General features: G+C 35.2%; 2 protein-coding genes across 2 annotated transcripts; one reads left to right on the forward strand and one right to left on the reverse strand.

Moving 5' to 3' along the window:
- Positions 1–895: 895 nt before the first annotated feature.
- Positions 896–2,221, forward strand: LOC139861861 (UPF0496 protein 4-like). The gene is made up of 2 exons (XM_071850386.1): positions 896–1,188; positions 1,265–2,221. Exon 2 carries the CDS (start codon positions 1,351–1,353, stop codon positions 2,038–2,040), a length of 690 nt encoding a protein of 229 aa, XP_071706487.1. The 5' UTR covers positions 896–1,188; positions 1,265–1,350; the 3' UTR covers positions 2,041–2,221.
- A 2,403-nt stretch (positions 2,222–4,624) lies between these two features.
- Positions 4,625–10,128, reverse strand: LOC139862193 (uncharacterized). Its single transcript, XM_071850751.1, has 12 exons — positions 9,473–10,128; positions 8,487–8,603; positions 8,168–8,360; positions 7,614–7,780; positions 7,373–7,550; positions 7,113–7,174; positions 6,882–6,963; positions 6,398–6,452; positions 5,718–5,818; positions 5,502–5,585; positions 5,347–5,417; positions 4,625–5,080 (listed from the first exon to the last, which is right to left on the reverse strand). The coding sequence occupies exons 1-12, from the start codon at positions 9,838–9,840 to the stop codon at positions 4,987–4,989; spliced, it is 1,572 nt and encodes a 523-aa protein (XP_071706852.1). The 5' UTR covers positions 9,841–10,128; the 3' UTR covers positions 4,625–4,986.
- Positions 10,129–13,930: the final 3,802 nt, after the last annotated feature.

Consider the following 13,930-nt stretch of genomic DNA (forward strand, 5'->3'; position numbering starts at 1 on the left):
TTTACTGTTTATTATAAACCTATGAACTCACCAACTTTTTGGTTGACACTTTTAAGCATGTTTATTCTCAGGTATGAAAGAAATCTTTCGTTGTGCATTTGCTCATATTACATGGAGTCGTTCATGGCATATAGAGGTCAGAACCTCGCAATGGGACCAACTGTTGAAGACTTTGTCCAGATGGATTAGGACGGGTCACTACAGGCGAAGAGGTTTTCCGGCAGGTGGTGGTGACGGCGAATGTTCCAGATCTGATTGCAATACACAAAAACGGGGTTGCAGTTTTGGCTCAGGCAATGGGTTCCGAATAGGTTTGGACGCCGACAAAATCTCTGACAGATCTGGCTCCAACAGTGGGTTCCGAACAGATCTGGCTCCAATAGTGGGTTCATCTCTATATAAAAGAAAAAACAAAACAGCCACGTAATTAATTTAATTGATTGTACATGTAGCGAATAATATTTTGTTGACATGAATACACTTTCTGAAAGTTTACAACCTACAATGAAATTATTTGAAATATATATCTATAATGAGATAAAAATGAAAGTATATGATTCATCTATACCTTTAACAATGAACAATTAATGTAAAGTAATCTTTTAAAACGTCTTGAAGAGTCAAGGGTAAAATCGGTATTTTCGACGCAGTTTCCTACTAAATTTTTTTATTTTTTATTTTTTATTTAAATTTTTTTTACGGCGAAAAAGAAGTACTCCGTATATTAAAAGGAAGCTGATTCGTACACCACCATTTTTTACCATACACCACTAAACGTGCATTAGACAGTTGTACAGTACAGTGCTTTAAAGCACAACTAGTGGTGTATGGCTAAAACTTGACGGTGTACGAATCATCTCCCATATTAAAAACCTTCGACGGAGTTTCCTACTACTTGTCGCTCATCTATTTCCACACGCTTTGTTGTACTCCAATTCAGAGTCGAGTCTTATCATCATCATCTCATTAAACCACCGTAGCAAATCCTAACCTCAATTTCCGACTACAGCTTTCTGTCATCGGCAACAACCTCTCTTTAACAGATCGTTTTTCATATAAACCTTCAATCCCTGCGCTATGTTTCTGGTCGAGAAAGCAAGCTTATCGTCACACTTCCGATCAATCACAAAGAAATCGCCAAAACTTCCGAAAAACTACCTGCTCGCTGCTAAATCATTTGATGAAAAGGTAATTTTACATCTTAAAACACTAGATCTACCTGCTAATTCGTCAAAAATCAGTTTATTTTCGCTATCGAACGCAGTTTCGTTCCTCTCAACGGTTCATTCGGAAGCGGAAGAACAGATCTCGAATTTGAAATCAGAAGTAGATGATTATCAGGTTTTGTATATGGATTACAGTCTGAAAGTGCTAGATCTGTGTAATTTGATATCGTCGGCAGTTCAACGGTTAACTGATCGACGACTTCTGATGAATTTCAGTCTTCGGTTGTTGAATTTCACCGATCAGGTTCCGGCGCCGGAGAAATTGAACAAAGCGAAGGATACTTTAGCTAGATGCGTTACCGATTTACCGGAACCTGTGCCGGAGAAAGCGTGCCGAGCTAAGGCGTTGATTGGAGAATTGACGGCGTTGTTAGGTAAGCTGCCACGTGGCAAATCAGGTACTGGTAGAGATCTTGTTCGCCGGACGTTTTATGCTCTCGGATTGTTAACTGTTTTCGTCGGAAGCGTTTTGGTTGCCGTACTGTTCGGTGAATTTGATCTCGTTAAACCTCAAGTTCCGGCCGAGTTTTTGTTTGCTGAATCAGTCAACGGTCAATGGACCAAGATCTGTGACTTGCTGAAACCGAAGCTAACAGCGGTCATGGAGGTTGATGACGTGGCAACCCAAGCAACAGTTGCGCGCGATCTCATCGACTCCACAAATGTAGGAGATATGGTTCAGTTGGAGGCCGGAGTTAAGGGTCTGGCAACGGCTGCGAAAAAGTATTCGGATGGTATTGATTCGTTGACTAACGGAGTTAACGGTATGTTTCAAACCGTCTTGAAAACGCGTAACGGACGTTTAGATATTTAGTTCTTGGTATAACGTGGTGGGCCTATTGTTTAGTGTGGAACATATGTTTAGACTTTAGACTGTAGATGGATACAAAATCAAAGGTGTATGTTACTGTCACATTTGTCTTAAAGAAATGATATTAATATTTGTATGTGTGTCAATGAATGAATGGTACTCCGTAATATTGTACGTGTATATACTAGTACCGTGTATTAGAATACTACTAATTTTAGTAAGGGTGTGGTTGATAAAACTGAATAATTTAGCATTGAATGCTTTATAATCTAAATAATTCAAAGTCGTTGAATAAACTTAGGCTCCGTTTGGCTCACGGATTCTAATGAGATTCTGGCAGAATTAGAATTGAATTTAGACACGACTTGTTTGGCACACGGAATTCAATGGTATTCCGGCGGAATTGGAATTGAATTTAGATATGATGCGTGTCTAAATTCATTTCCAATTCTGCCAGAATTCTATTGGATTCCGTGTGCCAAATGGGGCCTTAGTTCTGAATAAAAACAAATCATTTTAAATTAACGATATAAATTGAGGAAAATTATCTTATTAATGTGCTACATGAATAAAAAAATCAAATCAAATTAACTTTTTTGTTAAGTAACGTTGATATTATTTGAGGAGGATATTACTGAAAATTTTGGTGCTTAATGGTTAAGAGATTGTTTTAACTCTGAATAGTTAAACACTGAATGTTAAACCATTCAGCATCATATATCATTCAAAGGTCAGAAAAAAAAACGTGCTGAATAATGATCAACATTTAACGTTAACCATTTAATTAAGAGGTGAGCAGACCTAAAATTGTAATCTCTCCTATTATAATGCTTATTACAATTACAATTACAACATGCTTTATTATGATTATATATATGGACATAAATAATGGATTGGAAACGATAATGTGATTATCGAATTAGATAACGTGAATCCAAGTAAAAATATCTAATATCTGTATCTCCAACTAGAGAAAACCATGACAGTAAATAATGAGAAATTTTTGTTTATATAACTTAGGGTGTATTTGTTTGCTTTTAAATGATACCATCCAGAACTTAATACTGAATCGGTCAGTTTCAGCATTCAGCATGTTTGTTTTGTGTCTCTGAATGGGATTGGTTCGATGAATGGGGACCGTGTTGATCGAGGAAAAAAAATCCATTGAACCGTTCACCCTCAAAATCGATTCGGGAACCATCCACGGCTTGCCTGCACATTTCCTCTAGTACCCCTTTTACTTCTCTTTTCTTCTGATACCCCTGTTATTTCTCTTTTGCATCTACTTTAATACCCCTTTATTTATCTTTTGCATTAGCTCCCTCCTCACGTATGTGCTTCCTTCCTCCCTATCCGTTAAATTCTTTCGTCGAGTTATTTCAAATTTCATCTATCAATGACCTCGAACTTTATAACCCTAATTTCTATTCCTCTTCTACTCATGTACACACACACTTACCTATATATACACATAGCTTCTCTTATTCTTCTACCACTATCTATAATCCATACACAACACTTGAGATTTGATTACATGTGATATTGAGTGGACGAAGGTGAAAATGATAATTTCACATCATTCAGAGTGTTGATTCAAAACTCTAATCAAACAGTGCATTTTCATTCAGAATAATATAATACTGATTTAGAGCCTTTGAATTATTAGCCTTTGAACTATTCAGAGCTCTGAATATTCAGTGCTAAATCATTTAGAGTGTGTTTGATATCCTCTGAACTGGACCATTCAGGGCTGAATGCTGAATCGGTCAGCATTCAGTGTGTTTGATATGCATCTTTGAACGAAGGTCGGTGTTGAACGAAAATAAAAAATACGCTGACTGGTTCCCCTCCTCAAATGTCTCTAAATCGTTTAGTGGTCAACATTTCCCCCACTACCCTTTCATTCTCATTTTCTTATTACTCTTTACATGCTTCTCAAAATATTCCACCGATTAGATCTATCTTCCAACCTCTTTTTCAGCGATTTTTTTTTTTTCATCTTCAGTAATCTTCTACATTCCCTAATTTTTGTTTCCTAATCTTCTATCATGTATATATTAATTGATCCTATATGTTTTATGAATTAAACGATTTAAAAAATTAGGTTTTAGCTTCACCAAAATAACTTATCTGGTTCTCCTGCTGTAAAAGTTACGGCTGATGTTTCTAATTGTTCATCGTCGTTACCTGATTTTTGATGAGTATTGTAAGGATGTTTATGACTTGTTTGATTCGATGTATTTATACGGCGAAGATTAATAGTAATAAGGAAATCACGGTGCAGATTCATATATGTCGATCCTTATCTTCTTGTGTTATTAAATTTAAATTTTAAATTATTATATAGATAGAATAGAAATTGATCGAGGATAAGTGGTCTTGGTAGTGTGTCTTTTAAATTGTCATAAGTGGTCACTTGGGTAGTGGGTCTTTTAAATTATCATCTATCGATAAGGTTAAAACGGTAATTTTATATCATTCAGAACGTTGATTCAAAAATGTCATCAAACAGTGAATTATTGTTCAGAACAATTTTGATTCAGAGCTTATGAACCATTCAGAGTTCTGCACCATTCAGTACTAAATCATTCAGATTTATCAAACGCACCCTTAGTCTTATATCAAACAACGCACCCTTAGACTCAATTGTCGGGTCAAGAGAAAGACAATTGTGAACAGTAAACACACTTGAATAATTCAAGTGATTGTACAGATAAATATGTGTCATTAAGCTATCTATCTTGTTGCACCAAAGTTGGAGACAAGAATGTCAACCTAACAAATTATGAATTAAGAAGGTATCCATCACCGCTCAACAGTTTTCATGCTGGAAATTAAACAACTTCACACCAATTTAGCTTATAAAAGACATACGCAGACATCCTTCTCTGGACAGATTAAGCGACTGAATTCAATCAAACACAGAAGATCGGGCCTTATGGTCTGTCATCAACTGGTTGTGGGAGGAGAATTTGGGATCTTAGAGAAAGAACGGTACTGTAGCCGAACCTTCTCTCCGGTCTCGATAATATTTACCAGGTACCTGTACCAAATAATATCCCAAGTTTTTTATATAATAGAAAAATCCGAACGGAAAACAGGTTATGTTTCCATAGAATTCGTTCAGAGCCCTGGCACTTGTTGTAATATTTGATAGAGGAATTGGTCATGCACATTGTTGAAATCAAAGAGGAATGAACATATACAAAAGTTGTTCTGATAATGATGCAACTTTTGCAGGATCTTATGTTTGATGAAAACACATTTAGCAATTTGTAACTCAAGAAAAAAGTATGTATGTATACTGACCAGCCATTGAGAGATTGTGACGTTATGATAGCTTCTTTCCCTACAAGCTTCTCTGGTGTCCTCCTGTTCCCCTGCAGAGCATATCCGTTCCATTGAACAAACATTATACAGTAAAAGAGTCGGGGGCAAAAATATATATTTGAAGAATAACTCACCTTTATAACAACCTTCTCGTTTACTGAAAATGGATACTGTACGCATTTATGGGATCCATTTTCAGGAGTAAGATCCCCATTCACCTGAAGTGTTCATTTATCATATTAGTCATGCTCATTATCCACCAAAAGACATCCATATGCTACCACAAAGAATACCCAATGTGCAACAACGCACATCACATTTACAACACATAATATATGTATGAGACGTACCCAGCGGTCCCCAACTTCTCGTCTTTGTTTGCGCATAGCAGCATTGTGAAAGAGCCTTCGATCATCCTCACGTTTAACAGCACCTGCTGCAGCTCTTAAAGCTGTTGATAAAATAAATAGAATATGAAAACCAGGAATTAGCTGCATAAAAATGTACTAAAGAGTAAGGAGTGTATGGATTTGCATTAGAAGCTGATATCTGCTACTAATTCTAATCAACTAGGAGTCAAACATTCAGTTTTAATTGACTAGTTTTACATTTAAAAAAAAAAATTCAATTACCAAAAAAGGTCTAATGAAATTACTTTGATAACCCAACTATTTGACCTAATTTAGGAACTTCTAATTGCAGTTCATGACATCTCTATATTATTTCACAAACTGTAACTTTATCACTTTCCTGTTGCTTTCTTAAATCATCAGAATCTACAAGATATTCAATCAAACATCTGACGATCAGACTATTACAGCTGCAAAGAGCAGAGTTATTTTCAAACATTACAGTGTATGGCCCATTTTATTACAGCTGGTTATCTGATTTTTATTTTTACATATCACATGAATACTTTCAAACAGACAACAAACAACTCCTAAATCCAAGCTCATAACAGAAATCACTAATGCATATAGATGAAGGGAGTGGGTAAGACACGAAAATAAAGAATTGAAATGCATGTTACCATGATTAGGTATTAGAGACGTCCCAATTTCAGCATCACAGACAGAACATCTTCCCTGTGATGTAAAGTTAAGTTTTGTTTCTTAAATCCTAGCTAAATAATAATAATAATAATAATAATAATAATAATAATAATAATAATAAAAGAAACAGATGGATATGTGAGATACAAATATACAGTGCTGTGATCAAGTAGGTTAAAAACTGACATGGCAAGAAAATTGATCATGAAAAGCTTTTTCAATTTTTATATATGTCTGTGTGTGTATGTGTAACATGTAATTAGTGTCAAATAGGTTGCAAAAGTTATGTTACTTCAATATATAAAGGTTAAACAGCTTCGGCATTCAACCCTTTTGGTTTGTTTCCTTCTAATATACAGATTTACCCATTAGAGATTCTAATTCAAAACCAGATTCAACCCATTCGTAAGCAAATGTTCTAAAAAGGCAACCTTTGGAAAGCAGAAGTGTTCTTTCACCTACCGTCTCTATGACCCTCTTAAGCGTCATACCACCAAATGAATGCCCACATGAAACAAACATAGCATCTTCAAGATATGCACCACTACAATATCAAATTACATTAGAATATATCCATTACATATTGTTAAGCATATAATTGTAATAAGTATGAATTTCTGAATCGGTTTATCATGTCTATATTATAGAAACAAGTGAACACAGATAAATATAAATCTTAAAGAATGAACTTACGAGAGTGAGTCGGAGAGAACACATCTCAATGACGGTTCTTTATTTGAATTTTTCCAGCTGGCCTGCAATTCAGATCCTTCTGTTAGGGTTTTCAGTTTTAACTAAGTAATCCAAATAGATACTATGTCATACTAAAAGACTCATCACACTAGGGACATTTCCTAGTTTAGACGTAGCTAAACTTTCACAGAATTATGAACTGGCAAATGGGCGTATAGAATTTTACCATATTAGTCGAGTTAAAAGTAAAGTTGACTTACATAATTATTATCAACGCCGTTACAAGGTACATCGTCATCATCAGCAGAAAGATCATCCATAAACTGGCTTACAGAAATTGGTACGTAACTCTGAGGTATAACATGACCAGCTGCTCTAATTGGAGAACAGTCTAGTATGGCATTGCCTTGTGGCATGAGCCTAAAAGCCAATGATGACCTACAAAATAAAAGGTTAGTCAAACGGTCAAAGAACATTTAATAAAAATAAAGTTTGATTTACCGTCCAGAATTAGTAGTTGTATGAGCGTAATCAGTTGCAGCCCTATACGAAGCAGCGGGCCGAAGGCCGGCAGTGGCATGACCGAGTGCCTTCCCGGTCAATAATAAAAGATCCCCGGGAGCTGATCCGTAATCTGCTAGGTACCAACGACCATTGGGATCACGAACCTAAAAATAGATGTAAAACAGCCAATGGAAATAATCCATAAAAATGAAAGTTGAAGTTGAACTATACAAGGGGTGCGTTTGGTAAGGAACTTTTATGAAAAAGCTCTTATCTAATAAAAAGCCTCGTTTGGTTAAAAGAATTAAAAGCTTTTAGATGGAGGGAAAAAGCTAGAAGCTAAAAGCTACTAGAACTATCGTTTGAGAAAAAGCTCCAAGCTTTTTGTCAGTTTACTCTTTATTTAACAGTTCCAACTACTATGCCAAACACTTAGATACATCTAAAAATCTACCAGCTAACAGCTACCAGCTAATTTTACCGAACATACCCAAGATTGTATGATAGCCAACTAACATATAAACAATTGAAGTCATTTGATGAAAATATACCTGCAGACCAGGTGCGTCTGAGCAAACCAATGTTAACAATCCTTTTTCAATTTCGTGATTTGTTGTTATGTTCCCTCCACCAATAGCACCTTTTCCCTTTTGCAATGACGTTTGCAAGTAGGATGCAACTAGTACTGATGATGATGCCTCATTAGCAGGTAATGGGTTGTCATCAAGTAAATGGTTGAAAGCACTAAATTAAAAATAAATTTCAGCACATGATAGTGAAATGTGTGAACATTCAAGATAGATGGCGAACAAATGAAGAGAAGATAAAGTGCAATATAAGAATACTTAAGCCCGTGATAACAATTCGTACTCGCTTCGTAAACGAAGGTGCCTGGCTATTGCACATAAAGCAGCACGAGCAGCCTTGCCCATGCATCTGAAAACATCTGCCATACATGGTGGAGATGAGTCCATATCTTCTAAAGCCCTGTCACATGACATTCTTATAACATCTTACGTGTTGAAAAAGTATATGAATGTTCACACAACTATTATGAAAAAGTAACACATGTTGTTAGTGCATTTTATGTAAATCCCTAGTTCTGTTACGTTGCATGTTATTTCAGTCATTTGTCTATCGAACATTATTGTAAACGTATTATGACTATTGAATGTTTGATTGTGATGTTTAATGTTTAATGAATAATAATATGATCACAGTCGACCGACTCGACCGACTGACGTAGTCGATCGATCGACTGAGCGACACATTCGGCCGATTGTGTCTGCAGATAGTATAAATTTGGGTGTCGGGTAACTTTGATAGTTTACTCACCCTACACATACCCTAGCCGTCTAGTTTCACTGGTTATTGATCCTAAGCCTACCCAACATGAATAACAATTCTAGGAGTCGTTCTAATCTCTTGTAGGTTTAATAATCGATCCCGAAAGTTAAGAGTTTATTTGATTAAAGCTTTTTCTAGTGTTTTCCGCCTCTAGATCGAGTCCACGTTTGTTGTAAGATCCCTAATAGCGTCTACACAGGTTAAAATAGGCAAGTCCCTAAAGACTTTCCGAAATTTATCCTACACAACTCATCGTTATGCAGGCGCTGCCAAACAAGCTACTAAACATTACTTAAAGCTATTTAGACATGGCAGTAAAACGATAAACAGCACGAGCATTATCCCTAAACTTATTATCTTATTCACTATCTCTAAGCTAAGCTAAATCTCATTTTTCCTAACTTCTACATACTGTTAATTAATAGCCGATAGTGATGAACTACTCCTTATTACATAACAGCTACATTACATCAAAGAAAAATATATATATGAACTAAAAGCACACATACCTTCCAGCCCTATACTTATAAACACCACCAACGCTACCATTATGAGCCCTAGTTCTAAAATACAACCTAGCAGATTCCAATCCACATCTTAACAACGCCCCATCCTCATTCCCTAACTCAATCACCACCGCGTTATGCCTCGTAATCGAGCCTGACAACGCCTCCACCGCTCTCAAATAACAATCCGTCGGTGCACCGTCGAAAGTCACCAAATCCGAAAGACGAACTCTCGCCAACGGAGATGACGTCGGCATGATCACCGCTGCCGGTTCTCCGGTAGGATGAGCAGCTGAAATTGGCGTTACGATATGACCTGAAGGTTGACGATTGGATGCCTGAGGAATAGCCACCGGAATCTGTTGCTGCATACTGGTACAGGTGGCAGTGGTTGTATTTGGTGATCTAATTGTACTGGTTGTTTACTTACTGTTGGTGATGCATAATTTTAACTTCGATCATTAATTTGTTCTTACTTATAGAAACTGTTGGCAAAATTAGGGTTTCTTTCGAAGGTTAAGTAATCCACCGCCGTACGTCGTCGGAAGGAGGAGGTGGTGGTGGTGGTGGTGGTGGTGGTACAGATTTGCGGTTTGGCATATAAAACACACAAATTTGCTACGCCGATTGAAACGGCCTTTTTATTCAACTTAATTGAACAAGATAAAAAGTGGGATCGTAACACATTTCTTTTCTGTTAATATATAAATAAATAAAGATTTTTTTATATGATAAAGCATTAGGTGTCCGTCGTCACTTTTCGCCATCGTCACTCACCGACGCCAGGATCGACCGTCGTCCGTCAGTCGACACCGAGCCGGGGTAAATTTCACTATCGGTTTTCGAAGTCGAGCAAGGGACGGTGGGTTTGATATTTTCTTTTAAAATTATTATATTTTCTTATTGGTCCACGTCATATTCGACCTTAAAATGAACACCGAAATGGACACGGAACAACACACCACTTTAATCAATTTCAAGGTCCATTTTCTACCTTTGAAATGTACACCAAAAAATGAACACTGATACCTCGTGCTCTTAGCGTATGGAAGTATGACGGGTATTTTTAATTAAATGTATGACGAGCATTTATAACTTGCAGGGACGGTCCCGATAACTTAAAGACCTAGAACGAGGTGATAATGGCTTTTGGACCCTAATGAATAATATAAATAAACTATTTAAAAAATAAGCCCTTTCGGCTTTGAAAGAATGCTAATGGACTTTGATTTCTTTTTTTTCTGGGGCCTTTGATTGTTGTTTTTATGTCTATTATGCTTTGTCTTCGTTGTTTCAGTTGTGTTTTCCAAGTTTTCCTTCTTCTCAAATCTCCGATTATGCCTGTATATATAAAAAAAAATTGGGTCCCTCAAAATTCTGGACCTTGAGCGGTCGATCACTTTGTTCCCCTCCGGGCCTCCCCTGATAACTTGTATGAAGTTAGTTATTCGATTATCATTTTTCATTACTTTTATGAACATCTAAAAATGTGCCGTTAACATAGTTTTTTCCTAAAATTAGAACGAGAAATATATACACTCAGTTATAAATAGTTCGACTCGAAATCACAACTTTAGAAGTTGAGTTACCTCTATATCGTTAATCCAAAAGCTCTTGGTAATAACATATGTAGTTTCCTTGATGTTAAAATGCCATTGAACCATACGCCATCAAGCTAGTCAGCGAATTTACTTTCTATGAATTTCCCGGTTAGTCTTGCGTGAGACTAAGTTATGATGGTGCAATTGTTCGTTTCAAGTGTGCGTGTCAATGTATGTAGGTGTCTGGTTTATAGCATCGCCAATACAGTCAAGCCTAGTTCAATTGTAGTTCTTGTAGTGACCCGAACTTTTCCATGTTTATATATATTAATTGAGATTGATGTTTACATGATTAAATGTTTCCAACATGTTAAGCAATCAAACTTGTTAAGACTTGATTAATTGAAATAGGTTTCATATAGACAATTGACCACCCAAGTTGACCGGTGATTCACGAACGTTAAAACTTGTAAAAAAAAACTATATGATGACATATATATGGTTATATATATAGTTAACATGATATTATGATAAGTAAACATATCATTAATTATATTAACAATGAACTACATATGTAAAAACAAGACTACTAACTTAATGATTTTGAAACGAGACATATATGTAACGTTTATCGTTGTAACGACATTTAATGTATATATATCATATTAAGAGATATTCGTACATCATAATATCATGATAATATAATAATTTAAAATCTCTTTTGATATTATAAACATTGGGTTAACAACATTTAACAAGATCGTTAACCTAAAGGTTTCAAAACAACACTTACATGTAACGACTAACGATGACTTAACGACTCAGTTAAAATGTATATACATGTAGTGTTTTAATATGTATTTATACACTTTTGAAAGACTTCAATACACTTATCAAAATACTTCTACTTAACAAAAATTCTTACAATTACATTCTCGTTCAGTTTCATCAACAATTCTACTCGTATGCACCCGTATTCGTACTCGTACAATACACAGCTTTTAGATGTATGTACTATTGGTATATACACTCCAATGATCAGCTCTTAGCAGCCCATGTGAGTCACCTAACACATGTGGGAACCATCATTTGGCAACTAGCATGAAATATCTCATAAGATTACAAAAATATGAGTAATCATTCATGACTTATTTACATGAAAACAAAATTACATATCCTTTATATCTAATCCATACACCAACGACCAAAAACACCTACAAACACTTTCATTCTTCAATTTTCTTCATCTAATTGAACTCTCTCAAGTTCTATCTTCAAGTTCTAAGTGTTCTTCATAAATTCCAAAAGTTCTAGTTTCATAAAATCAAGAATACTTTCAAGTTTGTTAGCTCACTTCCAATCTTGTAAGGTGATCATCCAACCTCAAGAAATCTTTGTTTCTTACAGTAGGTTATCATTCTAATACAAGGTAATAATCATATTCAAACTTTGGTTCAATTTCTATAACTATAACAATCTTATTTCAAGTGATGATCTTACTTGAACTTGTTTTCGTGTCATGATTTTGCTTCAAGAACTTTGAGCCATCCAAGGATCCATTGAAGCTAGATTCATTTTTCTCTTTTCCAGTAGGTTCATCCAAGGAACTTAAGGTAGTAATGATGTTCATAACATCATTCGATTCATACATATAAAGCTATCTTATTCGAAGGTTTAAACTTGTAATCACTAGAACATAGTTTAGTTAATTCTAAACTTGTTCGCAAACAAAAGTTAATCCTTCTAACTTGACTTTTAAAATCAACTAAACACATGTTCTATATCTATATGATATGCTAACTTAATGATTTAAAACCTGGAAACACGAAAAACACCGTAAAACCGGATTTACGCCGTCGTAGTAACACCGCGGGCTGTTTTGGGTTAGTTAATTAAAAACTATGATAAACTTTGATTTAAAAGTTGTTATTCTGAGAAAATGATTTTTATTATGAACATGAAACTATATCCAAAAATTATGGTTAAACTCAAAGTGGAAGTATGTTTTCTAAAATGGTCATCTAGACGTCGTTCTTTCGACTGAAATGACTACCTTTACAAAAACGACTTGTAACTTATTTTTCCGACTAGAAACCTATACTTTTTTTGTTTAGATTCATAAAATAGAGTTCAATATGAAACCATAGCAATTTGATTCACTCAAAACGGATTTAAAATGAAGAAGTTATGGGTAAAACAAGATTGGATAATTTTTCTCATTTTAGCTACGTGAAAATTGGTAACAAATCTATTCCAACCATAACTTAATCAACTTGTATTATATATTATGTAATCTTGAGATACCATAAGACACGTATACAATGTTTCGACCTATCATGTCGACACATCTATATATATTTCGGAACAACCATAGACACTCTATATGTGAATGTTGGAGTTAGCTATACAGGGTTGAGGTTGATTCCAAAATATATATAGTTTGAGTTGTGATCAATACTGAGATACGTATACACTGGGTCGTGGATTGATTCAAGATAATATTTATCGATTTATTTCTGTACATCTAACTGTGGACAACTAGTTGTAGGTTACTAACGAGGACAGCTGACTTAATAAACTTAAAACATCAAAATATATTAAAAGTGTTGTAAATATATTTTGAACATACTTTGATATATATGTATATATTGTTATAGGTTCGTGAATCAACCAGTGGCCAAGTCTTACTTCCCGACGAAGTAAAAATCTGTGAAAGTGAGTTATAGTCCCACTTTTAAAATCTAATATTTTTGGGATGAGAATACATGCAGGTTTTATAAATGATTTACAAAATAGACACAAGTACGTGAAACTACATTCTATGGTTGAATTATCGAAATCGAATATGCCCCTTTTTATTAAGTCTGGTAATCTAAGAATTAGGGAACAGACACCCTAATTGACGCGAATCCTAAAGATA

The sequence above is a fragment of the Rutidosis leptorrhynchoides genome, chromosome 8, assembly GCF_046630445.1.
Source record: "Rutidosis leptorrhynchoides isolate AG116_Rl617_1_P2 chromosome 8, CSIRO_AGI_Rlap_v1, whole genome shotgun sequence".
NCBI lineage: Eukaryota > Viridiplantae > Streptophyta > Magnoliopsida > Asterales > Asteraceae > Rutidosis > Rutidosis leptorrhynchoides.